Source organism: Mya arenaria, chromosome 3 (genome assembly GCF_026914265.1).
Source record: "Mya arenaria isolate MELC-2E11 chromosome 3, ASM2691426v1".
In the NCBI taxonomy this organism is placed as follows: Eukaryota; Metazoa; Mollusca; class Bivalvia; order Myida; family Myidae; genus Mya; species Mya arenaria.
Window position 1 is genome coordinate 48,529,385 of NC_069124.1, and position 23,848 is coordinate 48,553,232.

The 23,848-nt window shown below is 35.9% G+C and overlaps 2 protein-coding genes across 4 annotated transcripts; both read right to left on the minus strand.

The window, feature by feature from the left end:
• Positions 1–81: 81 nt before the first annotated feature.
• On the minus strand, positions 82–10,633 carry LOC128228986 (microsomal glutathione S-transferase 1-like). Of its 2 annotated transcripts, none has more exons than XM_052940588.1 (3): positions 10,445–10,633; positions 2,171–2,256; positions 82–573 (listed from the first exon to the last, which is right to left on the minus strand). In XM_052940588.1, the coding sequence occupies exons 1-3, from the start codon at positions 10,565–10,567 to the stop codon at positions 336–338; spliced, it is 447 nt and encodes a 148-aa protein (XP_052796548.1). In that variant the 5' UTR covers positions 10,568–10,633; the 3' UTR covers positions 82–335. The 2 variants fall into 2 exon arrangements, with proteins under 2 accessions (XP_052796548.1, XP_052796547.1); XM_052940587.1 differs by lacking the exon at positions 10,445–10,633 and adding an exon at positions 4,808–4,967.
• Positions 10,634–12,543: 1,910 nt separating this feature from the next.
• LOC128226533 (histone PARylation factor 1-like) lies at positions 12,544–23,323 on the minus strand. 2 transcript variants are annotated; one of them, XM_052936460.1, is made up of 8 exons: positions 23,219–23,323; positions 19,833–20,007; positions 18,774–18,953; positions 18,146–18,341; positions 16,908–17,006; positions 16,534–16,628; positions 15,805–15,951; positions 12,544–13,831 (listed from the first exon to the last, which is right to left on the minus strand). In XM_052936460.1, the coding sequence occupies exons 1-8, from the start codon at positions 23,321–23,323 to the stop codon at positions 13,530–13,532; spliced, it is 1,299 nt and encodes a 432-aa protein (XP_052792420.1). In that variant the 3' UTR covers positions 12,544–13,529. The 2 variants fall into 2 exon arrangements, with proteins under 2 accessions (XP_052792420.1, XP_052792419.1); XM_052936459.1 differs by having other exon boundaries at positions 19,824–20,007.
• Positions 23,324–23,848: the final 525 nt, after the last annotated feature.

The window sequence follows — 23,848 nt, forward strand, 5'->3', positions numbered from 1 at the left end:
GGAAGACGTCTTGACATATGTAAGCTTATACCCAGCGCTATTATAAAAAAGATGCTGAAGATATCATATTGAACAACCATGTGAAGTGAAATATTTAATACCAAAATAAAAAAAGTCGTACAATTTCAATCAATGTGGTTAGTGTTCCGGAGTCAGGCGAAGAAAATATCTCTTCTTGAGATTCCTCCCTCCAAACTTAACCAATTCATACATAGTTTCTCGTTAACATTTTCATTATGATTTATTCACAACAGGTGGATATTTTATTTAACAGGTCAGTAACGTGTCTAATCTACTGTAGCGTTTGTATACACTGCCACTGACTTTCCAAAAACTCAAAAAAGTGAGCACAGAGTGCTCGTGGCCATGAGGACGTTGATGACGGTGGCCAGCACGTGCCCAATGGTCCGGTACGGCTGCAACTTAAGCAGGTAGGAGGCGGTGTGCAAGAGGCGTGCACACGTGAATAACCGGAAGTACCAAGTGGCCAGCGCCACGGTCGGGCCGGTCAAGACGTAAAAGAAACCGATCAAGATGAATGGCACGATGTTTTCAATGTCGTGTACATGAATTCTGAAATACACAAAAGTTAGTTTTAACTTATCTATTAAGTATGCTATTGGTCACCACCTAGTCATTTCAAAATGCCGTCAAGGTTTTTAATGATGTTTAGCCTGGACTAGGCTAAACATCATTAAAAAACAGAAGCCTGGACGGCATTTTAGTATGACTAGGTCACCACCGAGAACCGCTGTCTTAATTTGCAATTTGTCACAACATTGGCAAAATATTACTGCAACTTAAGAGCTACAGGACCTACCAAATGAATGCATAACTATTTACAAAGACAGTATATCCCGTGAGCACCGGGCGGTGTGTTGCGATAAGGCCACATGACTTTTTGCTTTAATTTAAGCCAGGAGTCAGTTTTTATTCAAAAGTATTTTCTTTTCGCACCCCGCTTCATATTTTTTTCTGAAAAAAATCCTATGACCGAGATATCAATTTTGGTGTGGCCGTATGTGAAAGAATGCTGAGTCGGCAAATATTTCAACAACTGTTAACCTTGACCTTGACCGCTGACCTATTGCTTCCCTAAACAGTGGCCATCAACAACTTACTGGCAAGGTTGAATGGTTCTAGGTTTAGTTGTGCGCATGATGTTTTCCAGACAACAATCACCATCGCATTGACCTTTGACTGACTGACAAAACACAATGGGAATAATCCACAACATAGACACATGCTATTTGGCAGACCCACCCATAAGTGGTTGTGAACTCAATGTGCAGGCAAAGTTTAACAAGGCATTCTTGTCTTTGCCTTTGAAATACTGACCGTGAAAGCAGTGACCGTCTATTGATCAAATACAAAGTCGAAAATAAAGCCATTTTCGTGACTTTGACCTCTGACCTACATACCTCAAAAACAAATACAAAGTTTTTTTTACTGTGTAAGGGTAATATAAAACTAAAGTTTCATGGTCTCAGTTCCGTGTTCTTTAGTCAAACTTCTCGGCTTATATTAATAAGAATAAGCAACTGACAAAGGCAACGTATCAGTGAAGTTTCATGATCACGCTCAGATTGAACCGTTCTCAGTAATTGCGCAGACAGCCGGACATGCATGTTCTATCTTTTCTGTTGTTAACATTATGTTGTTTATATTGGATGCCTGATTACCACTATTCGAGACAAACTTATTAAATGTGACATCTTAAAGCTGAACTCTCACAGGTAGACAGTTTTGACATTTTTTGTAGTTTTTGTCTCGGAAGCAGATGATTTTGGTCTAAATGCCACCAGTTCAGTCATATAAGATAACTTACAATAGAACTGGTCTCAGTTGTTTGAAACACTGCCGAAAAACTCATAATTCTTAAAACGTTAAAAACGCTTTTTGATAGTGTATATATTTTTTTAACGTAAATATGAATAACTGCGATCTGATCGTTGTCAATAATCTTGAATCACTGGTTTCCAGACATTTACCATAAAATTGGCACATTTCAAAACAAAAAAGTTGTCAAAGCGGTAAATCTGTTAGAGTGCAGCTTTAAAGTATTATTTCAAATAATTTGGCTGCTCTAAACTCGGCAGAACGATAGTTGACAAATTACCACGGAACTTGCTTTTAGATTGCCCTTGGTCAGTAACATTCTTACACTCACCTGACAGCTCGTTCAACATCGGGATGGGTACTGCCTCCAGTATCTTTTGCATTTGCCATAACATAATCTTCGGGCACCCTGTAGGACTGAAAATATACATTTTTTTGAAAAATATATATTTATTTACAGAAAAACTTAATACCGGGAAGACTTTTCATACTTTAAACCATCTAAAAAATCATAACATATTTTGAGTTTATATTTGAATTTATTTAAAAAACAAACAAACAGCTCCGATCAAAGCGGATGGCTTATTGTACATATTTTAAAAGAGAATTCGTACCATCAGGGAACATTAAATATAAAAAATTAATGCATAGAGCTCAAAGTATCGCCTATTTCAGAAATCTCTAACAATTACGAATCCGTTAGTTGTAAAAAAATGTTTGTTGCCACCAACGCAACCGACCCTATTATTATTTTTTTTTGACTTTCACCTTGTTTCAGCGTAGTGTGGATTTCCTCGGAAAATGCTTTTTTGTGTACATGATAAAATGTGACCATTTTGTATTTCAAATTTTGCTGTATAAGTAATATACCCTAATATAGGTCGGTTTGGTACAGAATCCCGGTTCTAAAAACATAAACAAAATAGAAGAAAAAAGTTATGCCCTACCTTCCTACCTACCCTATGTTTTTGGGATGTTAGTGGAAACAAATAACATTGTTTTGGCCTTGTCATCGTTTCAATTATTCACGGATTATGACTAAATAGTATACAATCACATCCTAGTTGACTCAATCAGACATAAACTGTATGCGATCCTCGGCCATTTTATATCGAAAACAACCTCGGACATGGACGGTTTACAATGTCGGAATTATTTACATTTAACTACGCTGCAAGTAGATCGTGTAGTTGTTTCAATAAAGCAGTTAAAACTAAAGACTTTATTCGCGTGAATCTCTATTTATGCAATATATTTCACTGGCATTTCAATTTAATCTAAGTAATACAAAAGACACGTTAAAACAAATACAATAGAGTAATACTTTATTTAAACAAAATTACGAACTATTTCAACTGATGCACCGGCATACATACGAGGTTGTTTACGATGGAAAATGACCGAGGAGCTCCGATCGCGAGTTTACTGATGACAGGTGTGTGCCTATTTAGTCCCTAATAGCTGGCAAAAAACTACATGTACTACTTTTCACACGCTATCCTTTGTTAATGTACATGTATGGTAGACACTGAATGGTTTTCTTAGTTAATCTAGACAAACATCCTGTTTACATTTTGTTTATATTATTCCGCAATACCATACAGCCATGATACTACAGTTATTTAAGTTAATTGTAACTGACAATAGTAATCTAGTTAAACAGGTAAACTCTCGTTTATCTCAAATAAAATCTTTAAACCTATTTCGATGGTAAATGCACTTATAAGGTAGTCAAGATATTATAGATGTATATAATTTAAGTGAAAAACTTCAAAAATATATGCTTGGTTGTAATCACTAGATTTACAGAAAGGGGGAATATGTACATGTATTTGGACGTATATAAAAGGCTTTTAAATTGAACATGTCATAAAAAAATGTGTATGTAAATAGACAGGTACTACAATTACATGTAGTTGATATAGATGTGTATGTGCAAAGAAGTCTTATATTCAATGGCGTTCAAGAAACTCAAAAGTTAAGCAGTCTATCCAAATATTATGATTTCGTTCGCGCCTATATAACCTCAATAATTTGAAATTCTTCAAACACATTACCTGTAAAAACCTCAACTTGTTTTCAACTGTTCATGGAAATCCGGTTGTATGAACTGTTGATCCCAAGCACTTAAAGCTGCACACTCACAGATTAAACGTTTTGACAACTTTTTTATGTTTGCCTTGGAACGAGCCAAATTTTGCGGATAGGCATGGAAACCAGTAATATAAGACTGCTGGCAAAATAAGATCGCAGGTTTTCATATAAATGTTAAAAATGGTGTTTTATGCATTTTGCTCAAAGCGTAAGTAACGCTTTTAGCTATAAAGCACGTAAATATGAAAAACAGCGATCTGATTTTTTGTCAGCAGTCTTATATCACTGGTTTTCAGATATTTATGCAAAAAATGGCTCATTATAAGACCAATTTTTTTTTTAAAAAAGTTGTCAACACGGTAAATTTGTGAGAGTGTAGCTTTAAAATCAGCTATCGTAACCCGACACTCGATAAGGAAATGCATATTGTGAAACCAGACCTGCATATACACTCATTACAAACACGCAATCCTAGAGCAGGTAAATGCCACAACACATGATTACCATATCTTACACCCAGATTGCATATTCAAATAGTATTAACGGCAATACGCATCTAAGAAATGGTTTCAGCACTCCTCTCCCCAAATGGTTTCAGAACTCCCTTCCCCCTCCGGTTTCAGAACTTCCCCCCAGCCCCCCTGCTTTTTTTAGTAGACATGTACCCCTCCCCCCGGCCCCCCTGCTTTTGTTTGGAAGACATGTATGAACAGTGATACAAGTATCTTGCCTTACGTAATTGAATTTAATTGAAAGGAAGTATCATATATGCATATACATGTATATCATATATCAGTAATGTATTACGTACATTGTTACTATGCATATTGAAAAGAAGTTGAAACTAATGTTTAGTTATTATCCATGTACCTACCTTTCGAATAGTCCTGTAGTAAACGGTAATAACGTTATTAGACAAAATCTTTATCAGCAAGAAACATGCATAAAATGCATAAGTTCTGAATAAGCCGTTCTCAACCGATATTTCGACCGCCATGTTTGAATAACCAGGTACTTGTGTTGTTTTATAGCAAGGGAGTTAATCCTGATGGTTTAATGTTTCAAGTTTTATTTCTTAACGCATGGCTTGATCAGGCCTAGCAGTAAGATTACGTTTATTGGTCCCAGATCAGGCCAATAAAATAATCTTTGTTTCCACTAATATTTAAAAAACAAATTGTGTAGGTAGGTAGGTAGGCATTTTTTTTTTCATTTCCTTTTTTTAGAACCGGGATCCTGTACCAAACCGACATATATCAGGGTATATAACTAGTGTAGAAAATTTGAAATATCAAATGGTCGAATTTTAACATGTTCACTATAAAAATGCACATGTTTAAGGAATTTACGTCTGAAAAAATCCTCACTAGGGCAAAAAGTAATTTTAGGGTCGACAAGAAAAAATAGGGTAAAAATTGCACTTGTTTAAGGAATTTAAGAGGAGGGGGGGGGGGGGAATCCTCACCATGGCAAAGGGAAAGTTTAGGGTCGACAAGAAAAAAATTGGGGTAAAACTTGCACTTGTTTTAGGAATTTACGGGGGAAAATCCTCACTATGGCAAAAATAAAGTTTAGGGTCGACAAGAAAAAATAGGGTAAAAATTGCATATGTTTTAGGAACTTACGGCGGGGGTGGGGGGGAATCCGCACCATGGTAAAAAGAAAGTCTAGGGTCGATAAGAAAAAATAGGGTAAAAATTGCACATGTTTTAGGAACTTACGGGGGGAAAATCCGCACCATGGCAAAAAGAAAGTTAAGGGTCGGGCCGGGTCGACAAGAAAAAATAGGGTAAAAATTGCATATATTTTAAGAATTTACGGGGGGGGGGAGAAATCCTCACTATGGCAAAAAGAAAAATTAGGGTCGACAAGAAACAAATAGGGTCGGTTGGGTTAGTGGAAACAAACAATTATCTTTGTACGCCTTACACAAGCATAAACGTTAAAATATATTAACAACTTACATGGAAAAAACTTAATATAATATGTTTCAAGGTAAACAGACAACATCAAGATATTTAATAGTAATGTATATATACAAAGAAAAACTGCTGAATTGCACACAATGATATTGATTTTAATTTTATGCGGAGACTTGAGAATTTTATACCAAAACATACTTGAAAACTCGTTTAATATGCTACTTGAGAAGAAAATACAAAAGAATATCCTTGAACAATTTCGAAAAAAAATACTGTAAGGAAGTTAAGTGATACATATGTACAGCAGGCTGCATTATACTTAAAGTAACTCGCTCATGGTTTGTAAAATGCACTTTTTAATTACGAAATAAAGTGTGGCAAATCATAAGGAGTGTTTAAGGGGCTGTCTCACGTATGATAAAAAAAGCGAAAAACAAAGAGAAAATTTTGTCGAAAACGAACATAAACTTGGCATCGATGTGTACAATGCATTGAAACTTACTAACTTAAGTACCACATAGTATACAATTAATTTAAGTTTAGCAGTTATTTCGTATTTTTCCATTAAAAAAGATTACTGGGTATGTCTACCAGGTAGAATTCATTCCTTATGCGTGATTGGCTAGTCGGTGTTATCACGTGTTATTACCGACGTTGGTGTATAGCTTTATTATGTCAACTGATTAGTAAAAGCCTTTGTAGCTCAGTGAGTAAGACGCTGTACTTCAATTTTGGCGACGCGGGTTCGAACCCGGTCTCCGACACAATATTTTTTTTACATTTTGGTACTTTTTTTTACAATTATGATATCAAAGCGTTACACATTTTATTAGATAATTGTCCTGAGACACAGTCCCTTTAAAACAAAAATACCAAAAGCTGGAACCTTTTCAGTAAATGTTGATATTTGCTCAAATATCGTCTTACGACAATTTTCATTAGAGTAGTAACGCGATTGATAATTAATTACGGCTGTGGTGTTGCGTGATTGGTTAGGGACCGTTAAGTATTACATACAAAAGCAGATGGCATTCAGTTATAAATGACGTAGTTCTGGGAACCCGCTGTATGAATACTTAGACCAAAAATCAATAACGGATGTTTGTTTCCTAACTATATATTATACTATATAATTATATATATATACTTACGCGACCAAACACTAAAAGGGTAGGTAGGTTGTGATTTTTAGTTAATTAACCATATTAATTTCAGGTAGAGTTGTGTCTGAATATCATTGTCAGTATAAACAATGCTGGTCCGGAAAAATGTCATGAATAACTACAGCGCTCTACAAAAACAATACACTTAGTAGGTGTCTTTCCGAATCGAGAAACTACCGAAAAGAAGTATCAAAAAAAGAAAAAGAAAAAACGGTGAGAAAAGATTGTGAAATGACAATGAAACCGGTAGGGTCGGGTCGAACCGATAGTGTAGTTCGGGAAACTCGAAACACACACTGTTTTGTTACGCTTTATTGTAAATAGCCATTTAAGAATGCGAATTAATTTAATTTACTTTGGCTCAGTCGTGGCAAAACAAGAATTATGCAATCTCTCTACGGTCGTTTTCTGGGGTGAAACCAGTACGCACAAGTGTCCTTTATGACGATGTTAGAATAACGTACCACTTATGTGACTCGAACCAGCGATCTATTGCATTTAACTTTTTATTTCTTGCGTCGACTAAGTCAATTGTTATATAAATCTCGATATCAAACCTTATCAAAGGCAGACACGATACGCTGTGTTACGCCTTATCAAATGCAGACATGATACGATGTGTTAAGCTCTCAATATCAAGCCTAAACAAATACAGACATGATACGCTGTGTAATGCTCTCGATATCAAGTCTAAACAAATGCAGGCACGATACGATGTGTTACGCTCTCGATATCAAGCCTAAACAAATACAGACATGATACGCTGTGTAATGCTCTCGATATCAAGCCTAAACAAATACAGACATGATACGATGTGTTACGCTCTCGATATCAAGCCTAAACAAATGCAGGCACGATACGATGTGTTACGCTCTCGATATCAAGCCTGAACAAATACAGACACGATACGATGTGTTACGCTCTCGATATCAAGCCTAAACAAATGCAGACACGATATGTTGTGTAATGCTCTCGATATCAAGCCTTACCAAATGCAGACACGATACGATGTGTTACGCTCTCGATATCAAGCCTAAACAAATGCAGACACGATATGTTGTGTAATGCTCTCGATATCAAGCCTGAACAAATGCAGACACGATACGATGTGTTACGCTCTCGATGTCAAGCCCAAACAAATGCAGACACGATACGCTGTGTCACGGCATCGTCACCAAGCCTTAACAAATGCAGACACGATACGCTGTGTCACGGCATCGTCACCAAGCCTTAACAAATGCAGACACGATACGCTGTGTCACATCTCTCTATCAATCACTTTATAATGCACAAATGATACGCTGTGTTACGATCGATATCAAACATTATCAAATGAAGACATGATACGCTATGATATGTTCTCAATATCAAGCATTATGCAATGCAGACACGATTTGCTGTGTTACGCTATCGATATCAAGCACTTTCAAATACAGACACGACATGCTTTGTTACGCTCTCAACAAAAAGAATGATCAAATGCGGGCACGATACACCGTTTCACACTCGATATCAAAGCTTATCAAATACATGCACGATACGCTATGTTACGCTCTCGATATGAATCTTACTAAATTTTACGTGGTAGACAAAAATGCGCAAAAACTGCGAAAGATATCTGTGTCGTAAGCGATGTGATATATCAGTAAGTAAGATTAAAATTTAATACACATACTGTCAACGATATTTTTGTTGTTGTTGAGTTTATATAGGTCTGCCCGCGCCCTATAATGGCTGCATTATGGCTTGACCCCGTCACATTCCCAAGTGTGACTTAAGCAGAATTTTGAAGCCAAAAGGGGAGTTTTACGATATCAATTTTATGTAAGTTTTTGACATTTTTTCTTGCAATTGTTACAACTGGTATCTAGTCCCTTTAATCCCACAATAGCTGATCAAGACAGTTACTACTTTGCATATCCTATCCTTTGTCTTTATTGTTAATCTAGACAAAAATGCTTTTTTATATTTTGTTTATTTATTCTGCAAAAAATAGCTCCATGATTGAGCTAGATTATGCTAAATTTATTTAGGTTAAGTATTTCTCATAAGTGTTATTCCGGTCGTTTAAAGAAAGTAAAGGCAAGAATGTTATCTTGTTCAACCAGTTCTTATGTTATTTATTAAGTGGAATTCGCAAACCATAACTAGATAATATGGTGGCATATTACTGCCGTAAAATAACCTGATAGCGTTCGCGAATTGGTTCGTGTTAACCGCTTAATTTTCTAGTTATCTAGTTAACCAGTTAGTGAGTTACTTACTAAATGGAATTCGCAAATTATAACTAGATAACCAGTTACTGCTAAAAGCAAAAAAATGCATTTATAGATAAGCGGAAACACGAATCTTATAAGTTAACCAGTTAAATATTATGTTACTTATTAATTGGAATTCGTAAATCATGACTACTTAACCTGTTGATGTTATACAGCTAAAAAAGGTAACAGGTGGCAGTTCTTGGCACTTTCAAGCTGGTCCCAATTTCTCAAAACTTCTTAAGCTTAACAGGCTTAAGTCGCTTATTTCAATTAGCCAAAATACATACTGAAAATGGATTTTGATAAATGAAAAATGGTTTATTCTGATAATCATACAGATTATTCCTAAATAATTTCTAAAAATTCTTGAAGAAGTAAATATAACACATTTTATAGAACAACAAAAATAGTGAGATTAACTTAATCCTGTTATAAGGGACTTAAGAAGTTTCGAGAAATTGGGGCCTGGTATTTAGTCTTATAATATTTATCTTACCGAAAATGTTTCGCGAATATTCTCTAGATACCTAAATAATTATCGCAAAAATTAAGTGGTTAACACGGAACAATTCGCGAACGTTATCAGGTTATTTTACGGCAGTAATGTGCCACCATAGTTAATACATTAAAAATAGATATTTTAAAGATTTATGTTTAAGGAAAACCTCAGGGTTGATAACAACTGTAGAAATAAAGCACATAAACAGCTACTGTTGAAATAGCTACTGTAACCTGATATTCAGTGCATAGTCCTATTCTGAAATCATACATGTACACAATCTTTACAAACACTCCTAGCGCAGCAGGTAAATGTTGCAAGTCATGATTATTTCCATCCCCTTTTTAAACATATCCGGTATTGGCTTAATATGATATTGGGTGCAGTCTAAATGTATAATCCATATAATGGCTTATTTATTAGCGCTGCTTTTTTATGGCATTGTGCGACTAAGGAATATTCCAGAACCCGCCTTATAAACGATTTTAACTGGTAAATAGTGACGCAAATTTATAAATGTATTGCCTTAGGTAATTGATTTGAAATTAAACTAATTGTCACTGAATAACACGGCTAGTGTTTATATTTCAATATAAAAGCCGTGTTAATATGCATTGTAAATAAGACAAATTGAAACTAATGTATAACTATAAATTATGTACCTACCTTTCGAATAGTCCTGTAGTAAACGGTAATTACGTTATTAGACAAAATCTTTATCAGCAAGAAACATGCATAAAATGCATAGGTTTTGAATAAGCCGTTTTCAAGCGATATTTCGACCGCCATGTTCTCTGTATTACCTGTAACACAGCGTTACAGTCGGAGCTCCTCGGCCATTTTATCGAAAACAACCTATAAAATGACCGAGGAGCTCCGAATGACAGCGTTAGTATTTTTGATATAGCAAGGGAGTTAACCTGTTTGTTTCAAGCATTCGGAACTGCTGTTTTCGATAAAAATGGCCGAGGGGCTCAGAATGTGTTTCAAGCAGTCTCCTACGCATCTATCTCCCCTGGCAAGCAGAATTACTGTTTATCATTCGGAGCCATTCTTATCGAAAACAACATTATCATACAAATTTGTCGAGGAGTTCCAAATGACAGTTAATAAGGGAAGTAACACAGGGTGGAGTTTGAGTTTCTTGTTACTAGAATTGACGTCCCTTAAGCGGCGGTTATAACTCCAGTTCGAGACTAGACAGCGCTGCGACACGAAGAAAAAAAAGGTCGGATTACTATCCTTAATGATCTGGGATATCCTATCGTTGTCTGAACGCAGTCGTAAATAATAGCGGGGAATTGGTCTTACCTAAGGTCCCTTGGGTGCGGGCGGGGGGGGGGGCATTTGGCGGGAATTTTACCAGCAGTTCGTCTCCGCAGGGCAGGGATTTCACCCGGGCTTGGCTGGACCGAAAGTCAAAGTCCCCGCTATTCCCCGGACCTGGGGGCCGTGGTCAAAATTGACTGGTGCATTAGGTGCGTCCCATAACATTTGGGAAACTCGATTTAGTCTAGGAGGATTTCAATCGTGTCTATGTCGTGACAGATTCTGTTGTGTCGGATCAAAATTGTAACAGTGTGCTGTGTTGTCTGGATGGTGTTCTATGAAACAGGTATGATCTGGAAAAATATCTCATAGCCGTTTCTTGCCGACGGAGTCTAGATCGGATGGTAACATGAGAAGTCATACCAACACAAACTCGCACCACTACAAAGTCGCGCCATATACGGAGAAGTCGCCCCACATATGTATTATATAAACGGTATGGATAGATTCATAAAAGTTGGGTCAGTTCATTGTCTGATCTCTGTTAATCAAGGACAAGAGCAGGATATTTGAATTTGTGTAGGATGTAACAGTTTTGCATGTTTTTTACACGCTGTATTATTTGAAAATATTCATGACTGTGTGCAGTACAAAAAGGCACACCCCTAAAGAGATTATTTGACGGCGAAGCCAGCTTATTGACAAGCTTTCTTCCATCTTAATAATGTAATGTGCAAAAGGCATCATATACAATCATTTACTTATTAGGTGTGAAATATGCTGTCATATTGACCAAAAAAATCATTATTGACCGAGGCGATATGAACTGCATAATTTATTTCAAAGCTAATAAGTAAATACCTATTTTATTACATTATATAGCATTATATAATATGGCGTCATACGATAAACTGTTTCCGGTCTATCAATAAACAGGTCAATATAGCGTTTTATTCTGTCTTCATGAATTGCTCTTCGTCCAATCATGGACTGTTTATTTAAGATCATAACTGTTTATTTAAGACCATGTAATAATTGTCATTCTGCAATGTTTATTCTCCATAATCGTAAAAAAATAAAAGAAATCATGACCCAATCATACAAAGATATTCATTTATTCTAAATTATACATTTTATCAAAATATAACATGTAAGCGTTTCTTTGGATATGAAATCCTGGAATGAAATATTTTAATGATTTGATAAGAATTTCACAAATACAAAACTTAAAATGAAACAATTGCATAGTTTGCTATGAAAGTAATATAATTTTCCATTTTTTGTGCATATACGTTGTTAATATACATGTAGAATCTAGTTTGTTTGGAAAGTGTTCTTATATTTCAAAAACAGTTATACTTTTCTTTCAATTCGACTATAAACAATTTAAGAAATCGACTTAAATTAAATTAAGAAATGACTTAAGATGGTTTATGAATCTGGCCCAGGGAACCCAATAGTTGGGATATGATTCCTAACAGTCTCAAGTCCAAGTCTACACTCAAAAAAGCAATTTTATTAAAATACCAAGAATCATCATTATTCCATTCGTTTTACAGAGAAGTAAATCTCATCATCAAAACTCAACTAGAAAGAAAGTTAAAATAGCATGGATTTGTCAATTTTTCTCTTGAGACTCTTGAGACTGATTTGGGACTGTTCTTAATCATGGCCCCTGGGCGCCTTCCATGAGAGGCAGACACATGACCACCTCATGCTTTATATCTAGTTTAATTCAATCAATTGAGGACATGAGGTATGTAATTAATAATAAGAAAACACCACAATGCGATGAAACCAGCTTTTTAATGATTGCAGGAGAACTTCAGCGTTTATTGTGAGATTCAGTTTCAACCGTTTTTCTATTTTAGTGTATTTTAGTAACAGTGACCTTGACCTTGACCCAAGGGGACCCAAACACAATCCAATGAAAGGTCTCTATAAACCCTTCCTAAATACCAATGTTACCAAAGATGTGTCAACCCTGACTAAAGTTAATCAGTATCAACCATTTTTCTATTTTTAGTAGCAGTGACCTTGACCCCAGGGGCCCCAAAACGCAATCCAATGAAAGGTCTCAATAAACTCTTCCTAAATACCAAATTAAGTGAAGATCTGTGAACCTTAATTAAAGTTATTCAGTTTCAACTGGTTTTTTTAGTAACAGTGACCTTGACCCTACGGGCCACAAACGCAATCCAATAAAAGGACTACATTTGCTCCTCCTAAAAACAAAGTTTGGTGATAATAAGTCAACCCTAACTTAAGTGATTCAGTTTCATAGGTGATTTTGACGCTGCCCACCCCTGAACAACAACGTATGTCATTCTAATAACCAGGTTTCACTTAGTGAAAACCTGGTTAAAAATAGCACTTTTCTGTCTACTTTTCTAGGCATTCTATGATGGTTACAAACTCATTCCTGTTTAACTTCACAGTTTAATGACATGAGGTATTGTACTACAAAAATAGTCTTAACACTTCATAACTGACTGAGATCAGCACTTTTCTGTCTGTTTTTCAAGTGGGCTTCTATGATTTTTCCAAACTCATTCCTGTTCAACAGCATGTACGCCAGGGGCAATAACTGCAGAATGGTGGAGTGAAACACCTTTCCTCCATAACAGAACAGGTCCATGCCGAGCTCCAGCCCCTCCCCATAGTCACACTCATCATTGGCAAACTGTATCAGGGTTATAAGCTCCTGTAGTGGCTCGTAGTTCATGTCTCTTTCTGCCTCGGATTTACTGTCTGCTATTTTCTTGAATATTTTCTTGAGGTCAGCTGGAGTAAATGGAAAACAGGAAATGTACATCAAAATACTGAATTTTACAAAAGATAATATGCTTCTATCTTTTTAAACATCTTCCAAGGGTTCACTGGAAAAACAAAACAAAAAAGAAATTTACGCTAAAATAACAAATTTTATTTTCTTCAATCTTCTTGCCTATCTTTGGGGTCCACTGGAAAGAAAGGTAATCAAGAGAATTTCATTAATATACTGAATTTTACAAAAAAAATAATACACTAAAATATATGGGAATAATAGCGTTTTAAAATTGGGTAAAATCTCTAAATATTATGCTTAGCACACAGGAAAATACTGAAACAATTTATTCCATTAATCATACTGTCTATAGAACACTGGCTGTAATTTGTAATCATATTCTGGGGAGAATTAAACCATGTATTATCTATCATAAAATTTGGGAAATGTTTATATCTACAAGTGACATTTATTTTTGTAATTGAAATCTTATAATGTCATGTTTGGATAAAGCTTAAATAGGATTTTAAAACACTCACACAACATAAGGATGAAAAATCTCATTAGTTTTTCCCTTGCTTATCAAGGGGTATTGTGCAAGACAATTTTAAAGGCAATTCGCTACACAAATGTGCATTGTTGAGGTTAATATAATTACAAAGTTTCATGTGAATATGTTTAATGGTTTTCAAAATACAATAAATGCAAAATAAACACAGCAGTTACATCGGCATATGTAATTTCATGGCCATTAAAAGTCTGCCCAGCTTAGGGCTCATGAAATGCTCATATCAGCTCTTACCAAATAACAACTGTAAACACTTAATTTATTCATCAACAAGAAACCTGTACATGAAAACGTCCCACATTTAGTCACATCGAATCGTTTTACATGCAATAATTTGAGATAGAAGTTTATATATACAGACATATAAGTGATGCATTCACTCACAATTACATCCTGGTGTGATGACATAGACGCTTAAACTATCCAATAGCTTAATAAAGAAGAAAATAATGTTAACTTGACAGAGTGTTCATAACATTACTTTATAACATGTAAAGATATCGAAAAATCCCTTTCATCATCAACCACAAGTCACGTCTGCACTGCATTCAAAGAAAATGGATTGGTTGTCAATATTAGACAGGGTCTGCAGGAAGTCTGTGATGTAATAAAATAAAGTAAGCCCTTTTGCTCAATGATTGAAATATGACTTGGCTATTCATTTGGCTCTCTTTCCATACTGTTATTTCCACTGTCAAATAGAGATTAAGGTAAATAAGATTAAGTATTCGATTATTTTATTTTTTGTTTGTCAATAAATTTTGCTAAGATCGCAGTTTAACATTGGTACTGGTAATTATGTTAAAAAAATATTAAGCGTTAATCGACCCAAACATGTCAACTATATTCCAGTGTTTTTTTTTCACTTTTAAGGGAATAGTGGCCAGCCCTTTGATAAGAGAAAAATAGCCTTGTGAGAAGAGAGAAATATTACTTACATTGATTGTTAACTTGTAATCAAATCTTTTATTCAGCAAATCTAGATAAATTCACTATATTGCTACAATTGCTTTGTAAAGAGGTCAATGCTACTACAAAAAAGGACTTCTTTACCTGGGCAGGAGAAAAATATATACTTTTTCAGCAGGGGAATGGGGCCGAATTTCTGCCACTAACAAGGCTGAAAAAACTAACAAATGTAAATTCACCTCAAACAACTTAAGCAAATCAAACATTTAATACTAATCTATATTTGCATGATTGTAAAGATATTGTAAAGATGGCTGCTAGCTGTTATGAATCCCTCTCCAGTCCCCTTTCTAAGCAGAAGACAGTAATGTGTCCTTTTTGAGATGCCATGAGAAAGTACCCCTGGTGGGGCTCTAACCTACAAACCTTTGGGTGAGAAGTGGTCTTCTAAACCACTAGACCTCTTTCAGTTTCACCATACCAACCAACGTTTACAAAGCCTGCACAGCTTACCTGGTGTTTCAGGGACCTCCCTGTACCCGACCTCATTTTCGTCTACAGGGACAACGATACCTGCCTTGTGGAAGGACTTACACACCACGTGCTTGTCTCGATCCTTCATACCCTTGGACTTCACATCAAGGCTGTGTCCCTTTTCACCTACAGGGTATAAAGACATACATATCATTTAAAAGGACAGAGGACATAACAGTAGTGTAGAATCAGTTTCAGTTTGACTATCAATAATCGGTTCTACTCATGTAAACCGAATATCCAAAGTACAATCGGTTTCTGATAATACCTAATTTGTAGTTTTATTCTTGTGCAATACCTCATAATCCTTAATTATGCTTATGCAATGTGTATGTTTGATCGTTAACAATAGCAACTGATCACTTCAGAATATATAAATGTACTCAAAGGGGAAAATTGGCTGTCATTAATGAAACACAAATAATGAGAGGAAAAAAGAAAAAGAACTCGCCAGTTAAATTGATGATTGATTATGACCAAATACAATAGATTGTCCCCGATTTCAGGCCCAACCAATCAATTTTTTAATATTATCGATCATCATCATTAAAATGTTTTTTCAACTTAATAAAAATCACTTTGTAACTTGAAATATAAGTACTCTTAATGCTTTTCATCTAAAGCAGTGCATATGTTATTAATACAATTTAAATCTAGTGCAAAACATTGAAGATCTAATTCGTACATGTATCAGTACTGCACCTTTACCTGCAAATTTCTTCAGTTTCTCAGCCAGGCTTTTCAACATGGCCTTCTTGCTGGAATCTGTGTCCTTAGACTTGAGCTGTTCTTCCAAGCAGCAACTGTATTATATATTATTGGACATAAATTACCAAATGCTCATTGCAGTAAAACCTCATTATATTATGGTCACATTAAATGTTTAGTAAAACAAGAATTTCGTTATCTTTTTCTTGAACATTCTGCAAGCCACATCATAAAAGAGTTTTTCCTTACTTATTGCCAAGGAAAAGTTACTCCCTTACTTGAAAGCTTGAAGCCAAGGAAATGTAACTTCTTAATTTCAAGCTAAAGAAAGGTAACTGTCTTATTTAAAAGCCAAGGAAATAAAAATCCCTTACTTGACAGCTGCAAACAAGTTGTCTCCCTTAGATGAAATGATGCAGTCTACAGCAGCAGAGTTGGAGGCAACAAACGCTGGCATCTCACTTGGATCATCCCTGGAAAAAACAGTTATCACAGTTTATATCTGGACCTTTTATTTATTAACTGAACCTCATGGCTTATCAGCACTTCAAGAAGGCTGGTGGATTAAAGGTTACAACTTACATTCAACTCCTCAACATTAACAATACACATGAATAGGCCTTAGGAAATGTATGAATCATATAGAATCTATTAAGTCAAAATAAATGGGTTAATGACCAAGAGGGCCCTAAATTGTGTGCCAGAGTATAAGTTTTTAAACTCGCAATTCGCAAGTTTTTAAGATTCTGCTATTAACAATTTCGTACTTCTGTCCTCCTATGTAAGTCTACATGTATATAAAGAGGTGGTCCCGATGGATGGTCAGTTAATACCTTGGGATAATCATTTGAACAAGCTTGATCGAGGACAACATTTACTTATGTGACCCTTATGTGCAATTTTCTGGAACCATCTGAACATTTTGGAAGGGACAGAATCTTTCTAGTAAAGTTTGAGAAAAATGGAGCAAGTGATTTCTGAGATTTTTCGTTAAGTTTAAAGCCAAAAATGTTGACGATGGATGCTGGACACAGGGTGATCAATTTAGCTCACCGTGAGCACTTTATGCTAAAAAATGCAGCTTAATGAATATTCAATAGCAATGATAATTTCTTCTAAAGAATTGCAATTAAAATTTATCAGGTCAAGATAAACATGTGCATGACATATACTTAATCCAGCCCTGCATATAACCTAAACCAGTACCTGAAGTAACCAAAAAGGATGCTGAACACAGGGTGATCAATTTAGCTCACCGTGAGCACTTTATGCTAAAAAATGCAGCTTAATGAATATTCAATAGCAATGATAATTTCTTCTAAAGAATTGCAATTAAAATTTATCAGGTCAAGATAAACATGTGCATGACATATACTTAATCCAGCCCTGCATATAACCTAAACCAGTACCTGAAGTAACCAAAAAGGATGCTGAACACAGGGTGATCAATTTAGCTCACCGTGAGCACTTTATGCTAAAAAATGCAGCTTAATGAATATTCAATAGCAATGATAATTTCTTCTAAAGAATTGCAATTAAAATTTATCAGGTCAAGATAAACATGTGCATGACATATACTTAATCCAGCCCTGCATATAACCTAAACCAGTACCTGAAGTAACCAAGGTGGAACTGAGAGGAGTCATCTCCCTTGATAAGAGTCTGAAACTCCGGAGGGTCGTAGTAGTATCTCCAATGCAGCAGGAAGTTGGGGCGTTTGCCATGCTGGTTCTTTGTCTTACCCTTGTGATTTCCAGCAAGAATGTCAAATGGGCCAACAAGTTGGAATCCTAGGTCCTTTAAGGCATCTAAAAATAGAATTGGTACTTAAGGATGCACTCACACAGATCTATAAGTCAGTATTTTTCACTAAAGTAGTAATGATAGGTTTTAACAAGAAGTAGGAAAAAATTGGCCTATTCATAAAGTAGGAACGTTGGAGATACTGAACGTAGTATAAATTGTGTACTTCAAATAAACAAATCATATCTGTTGTTGAGCTTCATTTTACACATCAAATAAATATTTGATGTTAAGGGTTTTTAGCCAGCTGATAAATTTTCTTCAAGTTTAAAACTGTATATATCAGAACATGTATTAGTAAGCGAAGTTCAATCCCATTGCAAGAGTCAGATAACATTACTTAGCATATGATTATTCAATTTAGTAATTATCAGAATGTCTTCATGGGGAAAAGTTAACAAGCAGAATTAGTCACTGCACGATGATCAAAGTGTTACCACAGGGCTTGTGAGGATTCTCTGCCTTGCAGAAGTCCCAGAACTGGTAGAAATCTCCTGGCATGTCAACAAGGAACTTGGCGCGGATATTCTCCTTTACATCGGCAGGGGAGTCTGGTGCCTCAACCTCCTCTTCTTCCTCACCTTCTTTCTCTTCCTCACTATTTCCTCTGCATGCTCCTGAGCAACAATGTCAGACTAATAAAATCGGAATCTCATGCACTTGCCCAAATTGGAAACTTGTTATTTAATGATTATCTTCTAGGTTGTTTTGCTAGGTTACCGTCCAGATTGTTCAATATTAAACTAAACCGATCCTGATTACCATACTGGCATTACCTTTCAAAAGCTTCAAAACTAATGTGTATAACCCAACTTTGGCTGACTGTGTACAAAAATAGAAGCTTCAATACTAGTCTTTAAATAATAACTAAACACATGCTATTGTACAGATAAATAATTTTTAACATTAACTTTGTAAATATAATTATTTACTGTATCTGAATAATTTTGAATTGAGTTGTTAACAAATTCAATTACAATCCGCTTAGGTATTTTGCTAAAATGTGTTTTGGAATTTCATGTACAATGATCATTACAAACAAATTATTTTCTTATATGTGTATATATATATAGAATATAGGCTTAAATAAAAAAAAATGTTTATGGCCCCTGTGATGAAGCCCTATGCTTACACTCATTTGTTCTTGTTTCTTACAAACAAGGGGCACAACTCAATAATACTTAAAGCAAGTTATGTGCCCTGTTGTACATGTGCATTATGTCTCTGGCAACATGTGTACCAAAATTCATTTAAATAACATGAACTGCTTTGTGTATGAGTTATGGCCAAGGTTCAAGTTTGAACAATGCCACCAAGGCCAATGACACAAAGGCTTTTAGGCTATGACAATACCTCAATAACCAATTTTTTGTCTTTGGAAAAAACAGATAAAAAGATCTAAAGATAACGAAACTTCATCATGTGTTCGAAATGCTCTATAGAATCCACTATTTAAATAGTAAAGAAAATTATAAAACAGGCCATGCCTGCACTACCGGTATCCTCTCCACTATCTTCAGCACCAGAGTCGGAAGGGTTTTCAGCCCTGTCTTCTTCATCATTAACTTCTGTTGGTTGTTGTTTTTTTGTGTGGCCAAAAAAGTCATCAATTGTCTTCTTCTTCCCTTCTTGTTGGACTTTTTGTCTTTTCTTGGTTTCTGGTTCATCTTCCTGTGAGTCACAAGATATTTTATTTTTACATTTGCAGGTCAAAATCAACAATTAAAGGTATGGTATGATTTGTGTTCTGTCAAGGTTGTTGTCCCTATTTATAAGATGATTTACAGGTATCATTACTATACATCATAGATGCATTTGTAGGTTCTTTATTTCTTTATTATTTATGATTAGTCATCTTCTTTTTTCCTTCTTAATCAGTTCAAGAAGAATGGTAAAGACATATGATTCGGAATTAAAGATGACATATCCTAGCTCAAAATATGTGACAACCTTGTTAAAACATTTAGTATGGAAAATACAGCCCAGACTTTCAGACAATACAGTGACAGTCTATACTGGGGGACAATATGGCCTAGTATGAAAGACCATACAGACCAGATTCAGGACTTTTTCCACTATTTCCTCAGGCCCAGCATCCAGACCCATTCCCTTTTAAAAGTAAATTAACATTTTTTTCCAATGATGAATAAACAACAGCAACCAACAGCCCTCCAATATCTGTCTGCAGGTAAATTCATACCAGTACCAGGAATGAACAGAATAAACATTGAATAAATGCATTCGGTGCACTCAGACTTTATTTTTAGTTGTCACTGGGAAACAATAAAGCCCTGATAGTAAGACCATACAGACCAGTTTCAGGATTGTTTCAACATTTCCCACACTGGCCCAACATCCAGACCCATTCCCAAACCTAAATGAACGTTTTTTTCCCAATGTTGAAAAAAACAACAATCAAAAGCCCTCCAATTTTTGTCTGCAAGTAAAATTATACCAGTACCATGGACCTACAAATTAAACATTAAAAATTACATTCGGCGCTCTCAGACTTTATCGTAAGATATTATATGGTTCCTGATTCCCATATCATATGCTAACAATTTGTATACAAACTGCATGCTGCAACCGCAGCAATATGTCACCTCTCAACAAATATGATTTTGTTGTATTGGGTCCTATGACATGATAAACAGCCAGGACTATTTCTGTCCATTTAGGGAAAAAGACCATAGACAAGTTGAAAAAAATGTCATCAAATTTATCAATTTCAAAAGATATTTCAGGCCTTTTTTGTCAATTTTGGGATAAAGTACCTACATTTTGAAAACTGTCAAGTAATAATTGGCAATTTGGGGAATAAAAAAATCATCAAAAATAAAATCATTTTGGACAAAATTTCTCTGTGAAATAAATGTCACCCAAAAGTGCTGATACATGCATTTATAAATGTTATTGAACCAAAGTTCGGACTGAAATGATCCAGTGCTAGTCCTCCACTCTTGCAATAAGGGGGCACAGTGGGGCGCAGTATAAAAATTATGAGGTTTTATTCCCTTTTAAAACAAAACAAATAGTTTGAAAAACAATCAATTATGTTTTATTTTTTCAAACGCTGAAATCAAAAATGAAGTGAATGAACTATTTTTACGCTTGACTAAACTCATAAACATAATAATTTATTAATTTAAACAATAAAAGTTCAATGTCAATATTTTCCTTCTTAATCTATATTGAATGCGTTTCTTAACAATCTTCTTTGTGTATGTTGTATGCAAAGTTGAAAAACCCTTCTTCTCCTATGTAGTATGTGTTACTATAATTCTTTGTTGTATGCATTTCATACCAGCATATTAGTTGAGAAGCGTGGCTTTTCATGACAGTGATTTCAGCTAAAATAAATTGTTGTTTTTTTAAATGAAAGAATATACATATTTCGAATCGATATGGGTCAGACAAACTGAACCGTAAAATTGGTAGGAGAATACCTGACAGCCCAAAAATGGTGCCATATTTCCTAAAATGGTGCCGTATTGAAGCTGAATACATTCAATAATAAAAAAAATAAAAATTATTTACATTTTAAGGCCCGGTCACACCGCCCGAACTTTGTTGGAGCGTTCCTTGAACGGTAGGGAGAGGGGACCGAATTTTGACAACGCTCGTCACCGCGCACAAAATGGGGAAAAAATCGAAAACACGGGCGTTGCCTTAGTGGTGCATCGCTGAAGCCGGCGTTATTATAGCGTTGGCTTAACGGTAGCGAGCGTTGGTTTAGCGGTGACGCGAGCATTGATAGAGCGGCGTTCTGTGCATGCGGGCGTTGGCTCGGCAGGGGTTTAAAGTTGGTTTAGCGGCATACCGCTTTTGACTACGGAGCTGAACGGATCGCTTTGATAGAAGTTCTGATAGATTTTTGATAGAAGTCGATAGTTGAAGTTCGTCATGCCACGTGGACAAAAGAAGAGGAAGGCTGGAGAAGGAAAGGCAGCAGCAAAGGACTAGTGCACCAATCATAGCAAGTCTCTCAGCATCCATGGTAGTACAGTTTTACTGTAACCTTGAGCAAATTCGATGTGAATGAGGTCTGCACTCAACGGCAGCTCGATTCCAAATGGACTCCTGGTCCATTTCTCCCCGTATATATAGCCAAATTCTGGTCCCGCTCCGACACCTCCATACCAACGCCAAACCAAAGTTAATCACCGCAATGGATCGCTGCCTTAACGCCCGACACCGTTCCAGCAATCCCGTGTCCGCTTGTAAAACGCTTACAACCGCTCCACCAAAGTTTGTGCAACATTTAATCACCGCCCGGGCAAAGCTGGCGAAGCAGCGGTGGTCCAGCGTTCAAGATTTCTGCGTTGGCCTAGTGGACCCAAGCGTCCACGAACTTACGTCTAGCGGTGCCAAACTTTGACTGGGCGTTGTTGGAGCGGTGGTGAAATTTGCCGGAGCGGAAAAGTGCCCGCTCCTCATCGCTCGCAATATTTTGTGCAGCTCAAAACTTTCGGAGCGGTAGGAGGGACCATAAGCGGTGGCCGAGCGTATACGGCCTTAACTTATATTGCCTTAACGGGGGCCAACTCCTGGTGAACGGTAACGAGCGGTGATGATTTTTTTTCACCGCTCCAGCAAAGTTCTTGCGGTGTGACCGGGCCTTTATACATGTATTTCCCCATTGTGGTGCCTGTTTAGTAGAGATTATTAGAATATCACTTTTAAATTGCAGTGACCCTAATGACATCAAAGGGGCAATTTCTATGCCATTATGGGCTATTCATTTCTTTCTTCTTTAGTACTTAACTAAGTTCTTGTTTTACGCGAGCTATTCAGTATTCTTTCAGACCAACTCACAAACATATGGATAAAATAGATCCGATCGAGCCAAATTTTATTACTAAATAATCATATATTTAATGACCTCTTCCGATTTCCTCTTTGGGTGTCTGAAATCGTTTAAATGTTGTGGATTTTTCCTGTAGCATTTTTCACCAAACTTACAAAGCGGCTTCAAGTTTGACGCCATTTTTCCTCCTTTTAGGAGAGTATTTACTTTTGGAAAAGCAGACAACAATTTTTTAATATAATATATTTTTTAAACCGGTTTAGCTCTCAGTATTCATACTTTAGGTTACACACCACCATTGTTATTCCCTATATAATTCAATGTAAAATTGTAATTTTTAGACAACATTTAAAGGCATTTCGAGCGAATGCAGGCTATGATAACCACATATATTCTTAAAGTACAAGCTTTAAATTACCTTTTAAGCCAATAAAAAGGGGGGGGGGGCAAGTTATTCCTAAGAAAAATCACTCCACTTGAAAAACAAACTCTAAAAATTGCACCGTCCGCCATGACAGATCTTCCAAAATGATCTTTCAACTATAGGGCAGCGGTTTATGCTTTAATCTCTACTCTAAATGATAAATCAAGCAAGAATAGAAACTTAAGGTATAAAAGTTTCAGGAATAATGATAGTTTTGATTTACAGTGTATTGAGCATGTGAAAACATGTCTATCAATCATAAGAACATTTTTTTGATTGAG

Excerpts from the sequence above, each read along its gene's own strand:
- LOC128228986 (XM_052940588.1), bottom strand. The coding sequence starts at position 10,567 with ATGGCGGTCGAAATATCGCTTGAAAACGGCTTATTCAAAACCTATGCA. Across the intron at positions 2,257-10,444 it reads ACTACAGGACTATTCGAAAG|TCCTACAGGGTGCCCGAAGA; the intron begins GTAGGTACATAA and ends GTATATTTTCAG. Across the intron at positions 574-2,170 it reads GATGTTGAACGAGCTGTCAG|AATTCATGTACACGACATTG; the intron begins GTGAGTGTAAGA and ends TGTGTATTTCAG.
- LOC128226533 (XM_052936459.1), bottom strand. The coding sequence starts at position 23,323 with ATGGCGTCAAACTTGAAGCCGCTTTGTAAGTTTGGTGAAAAATGCTAC. Across the intron at positions 18,342-18,773 it reads GAATCCTCACAAGCCCTGTG|ATGCCTTAAAGGACCTAGGA; the intron begins GTAACACTTTGA and ends TTCTATTTTTAG. Across the intron at positions 15,952-16,533 it reads GAAACTGAAGAAATTTGCAG|GTGAAAAGGGACACAGCCTT; the intron begins GTAAAGGTGCAG and ends TATACCCTGTAG.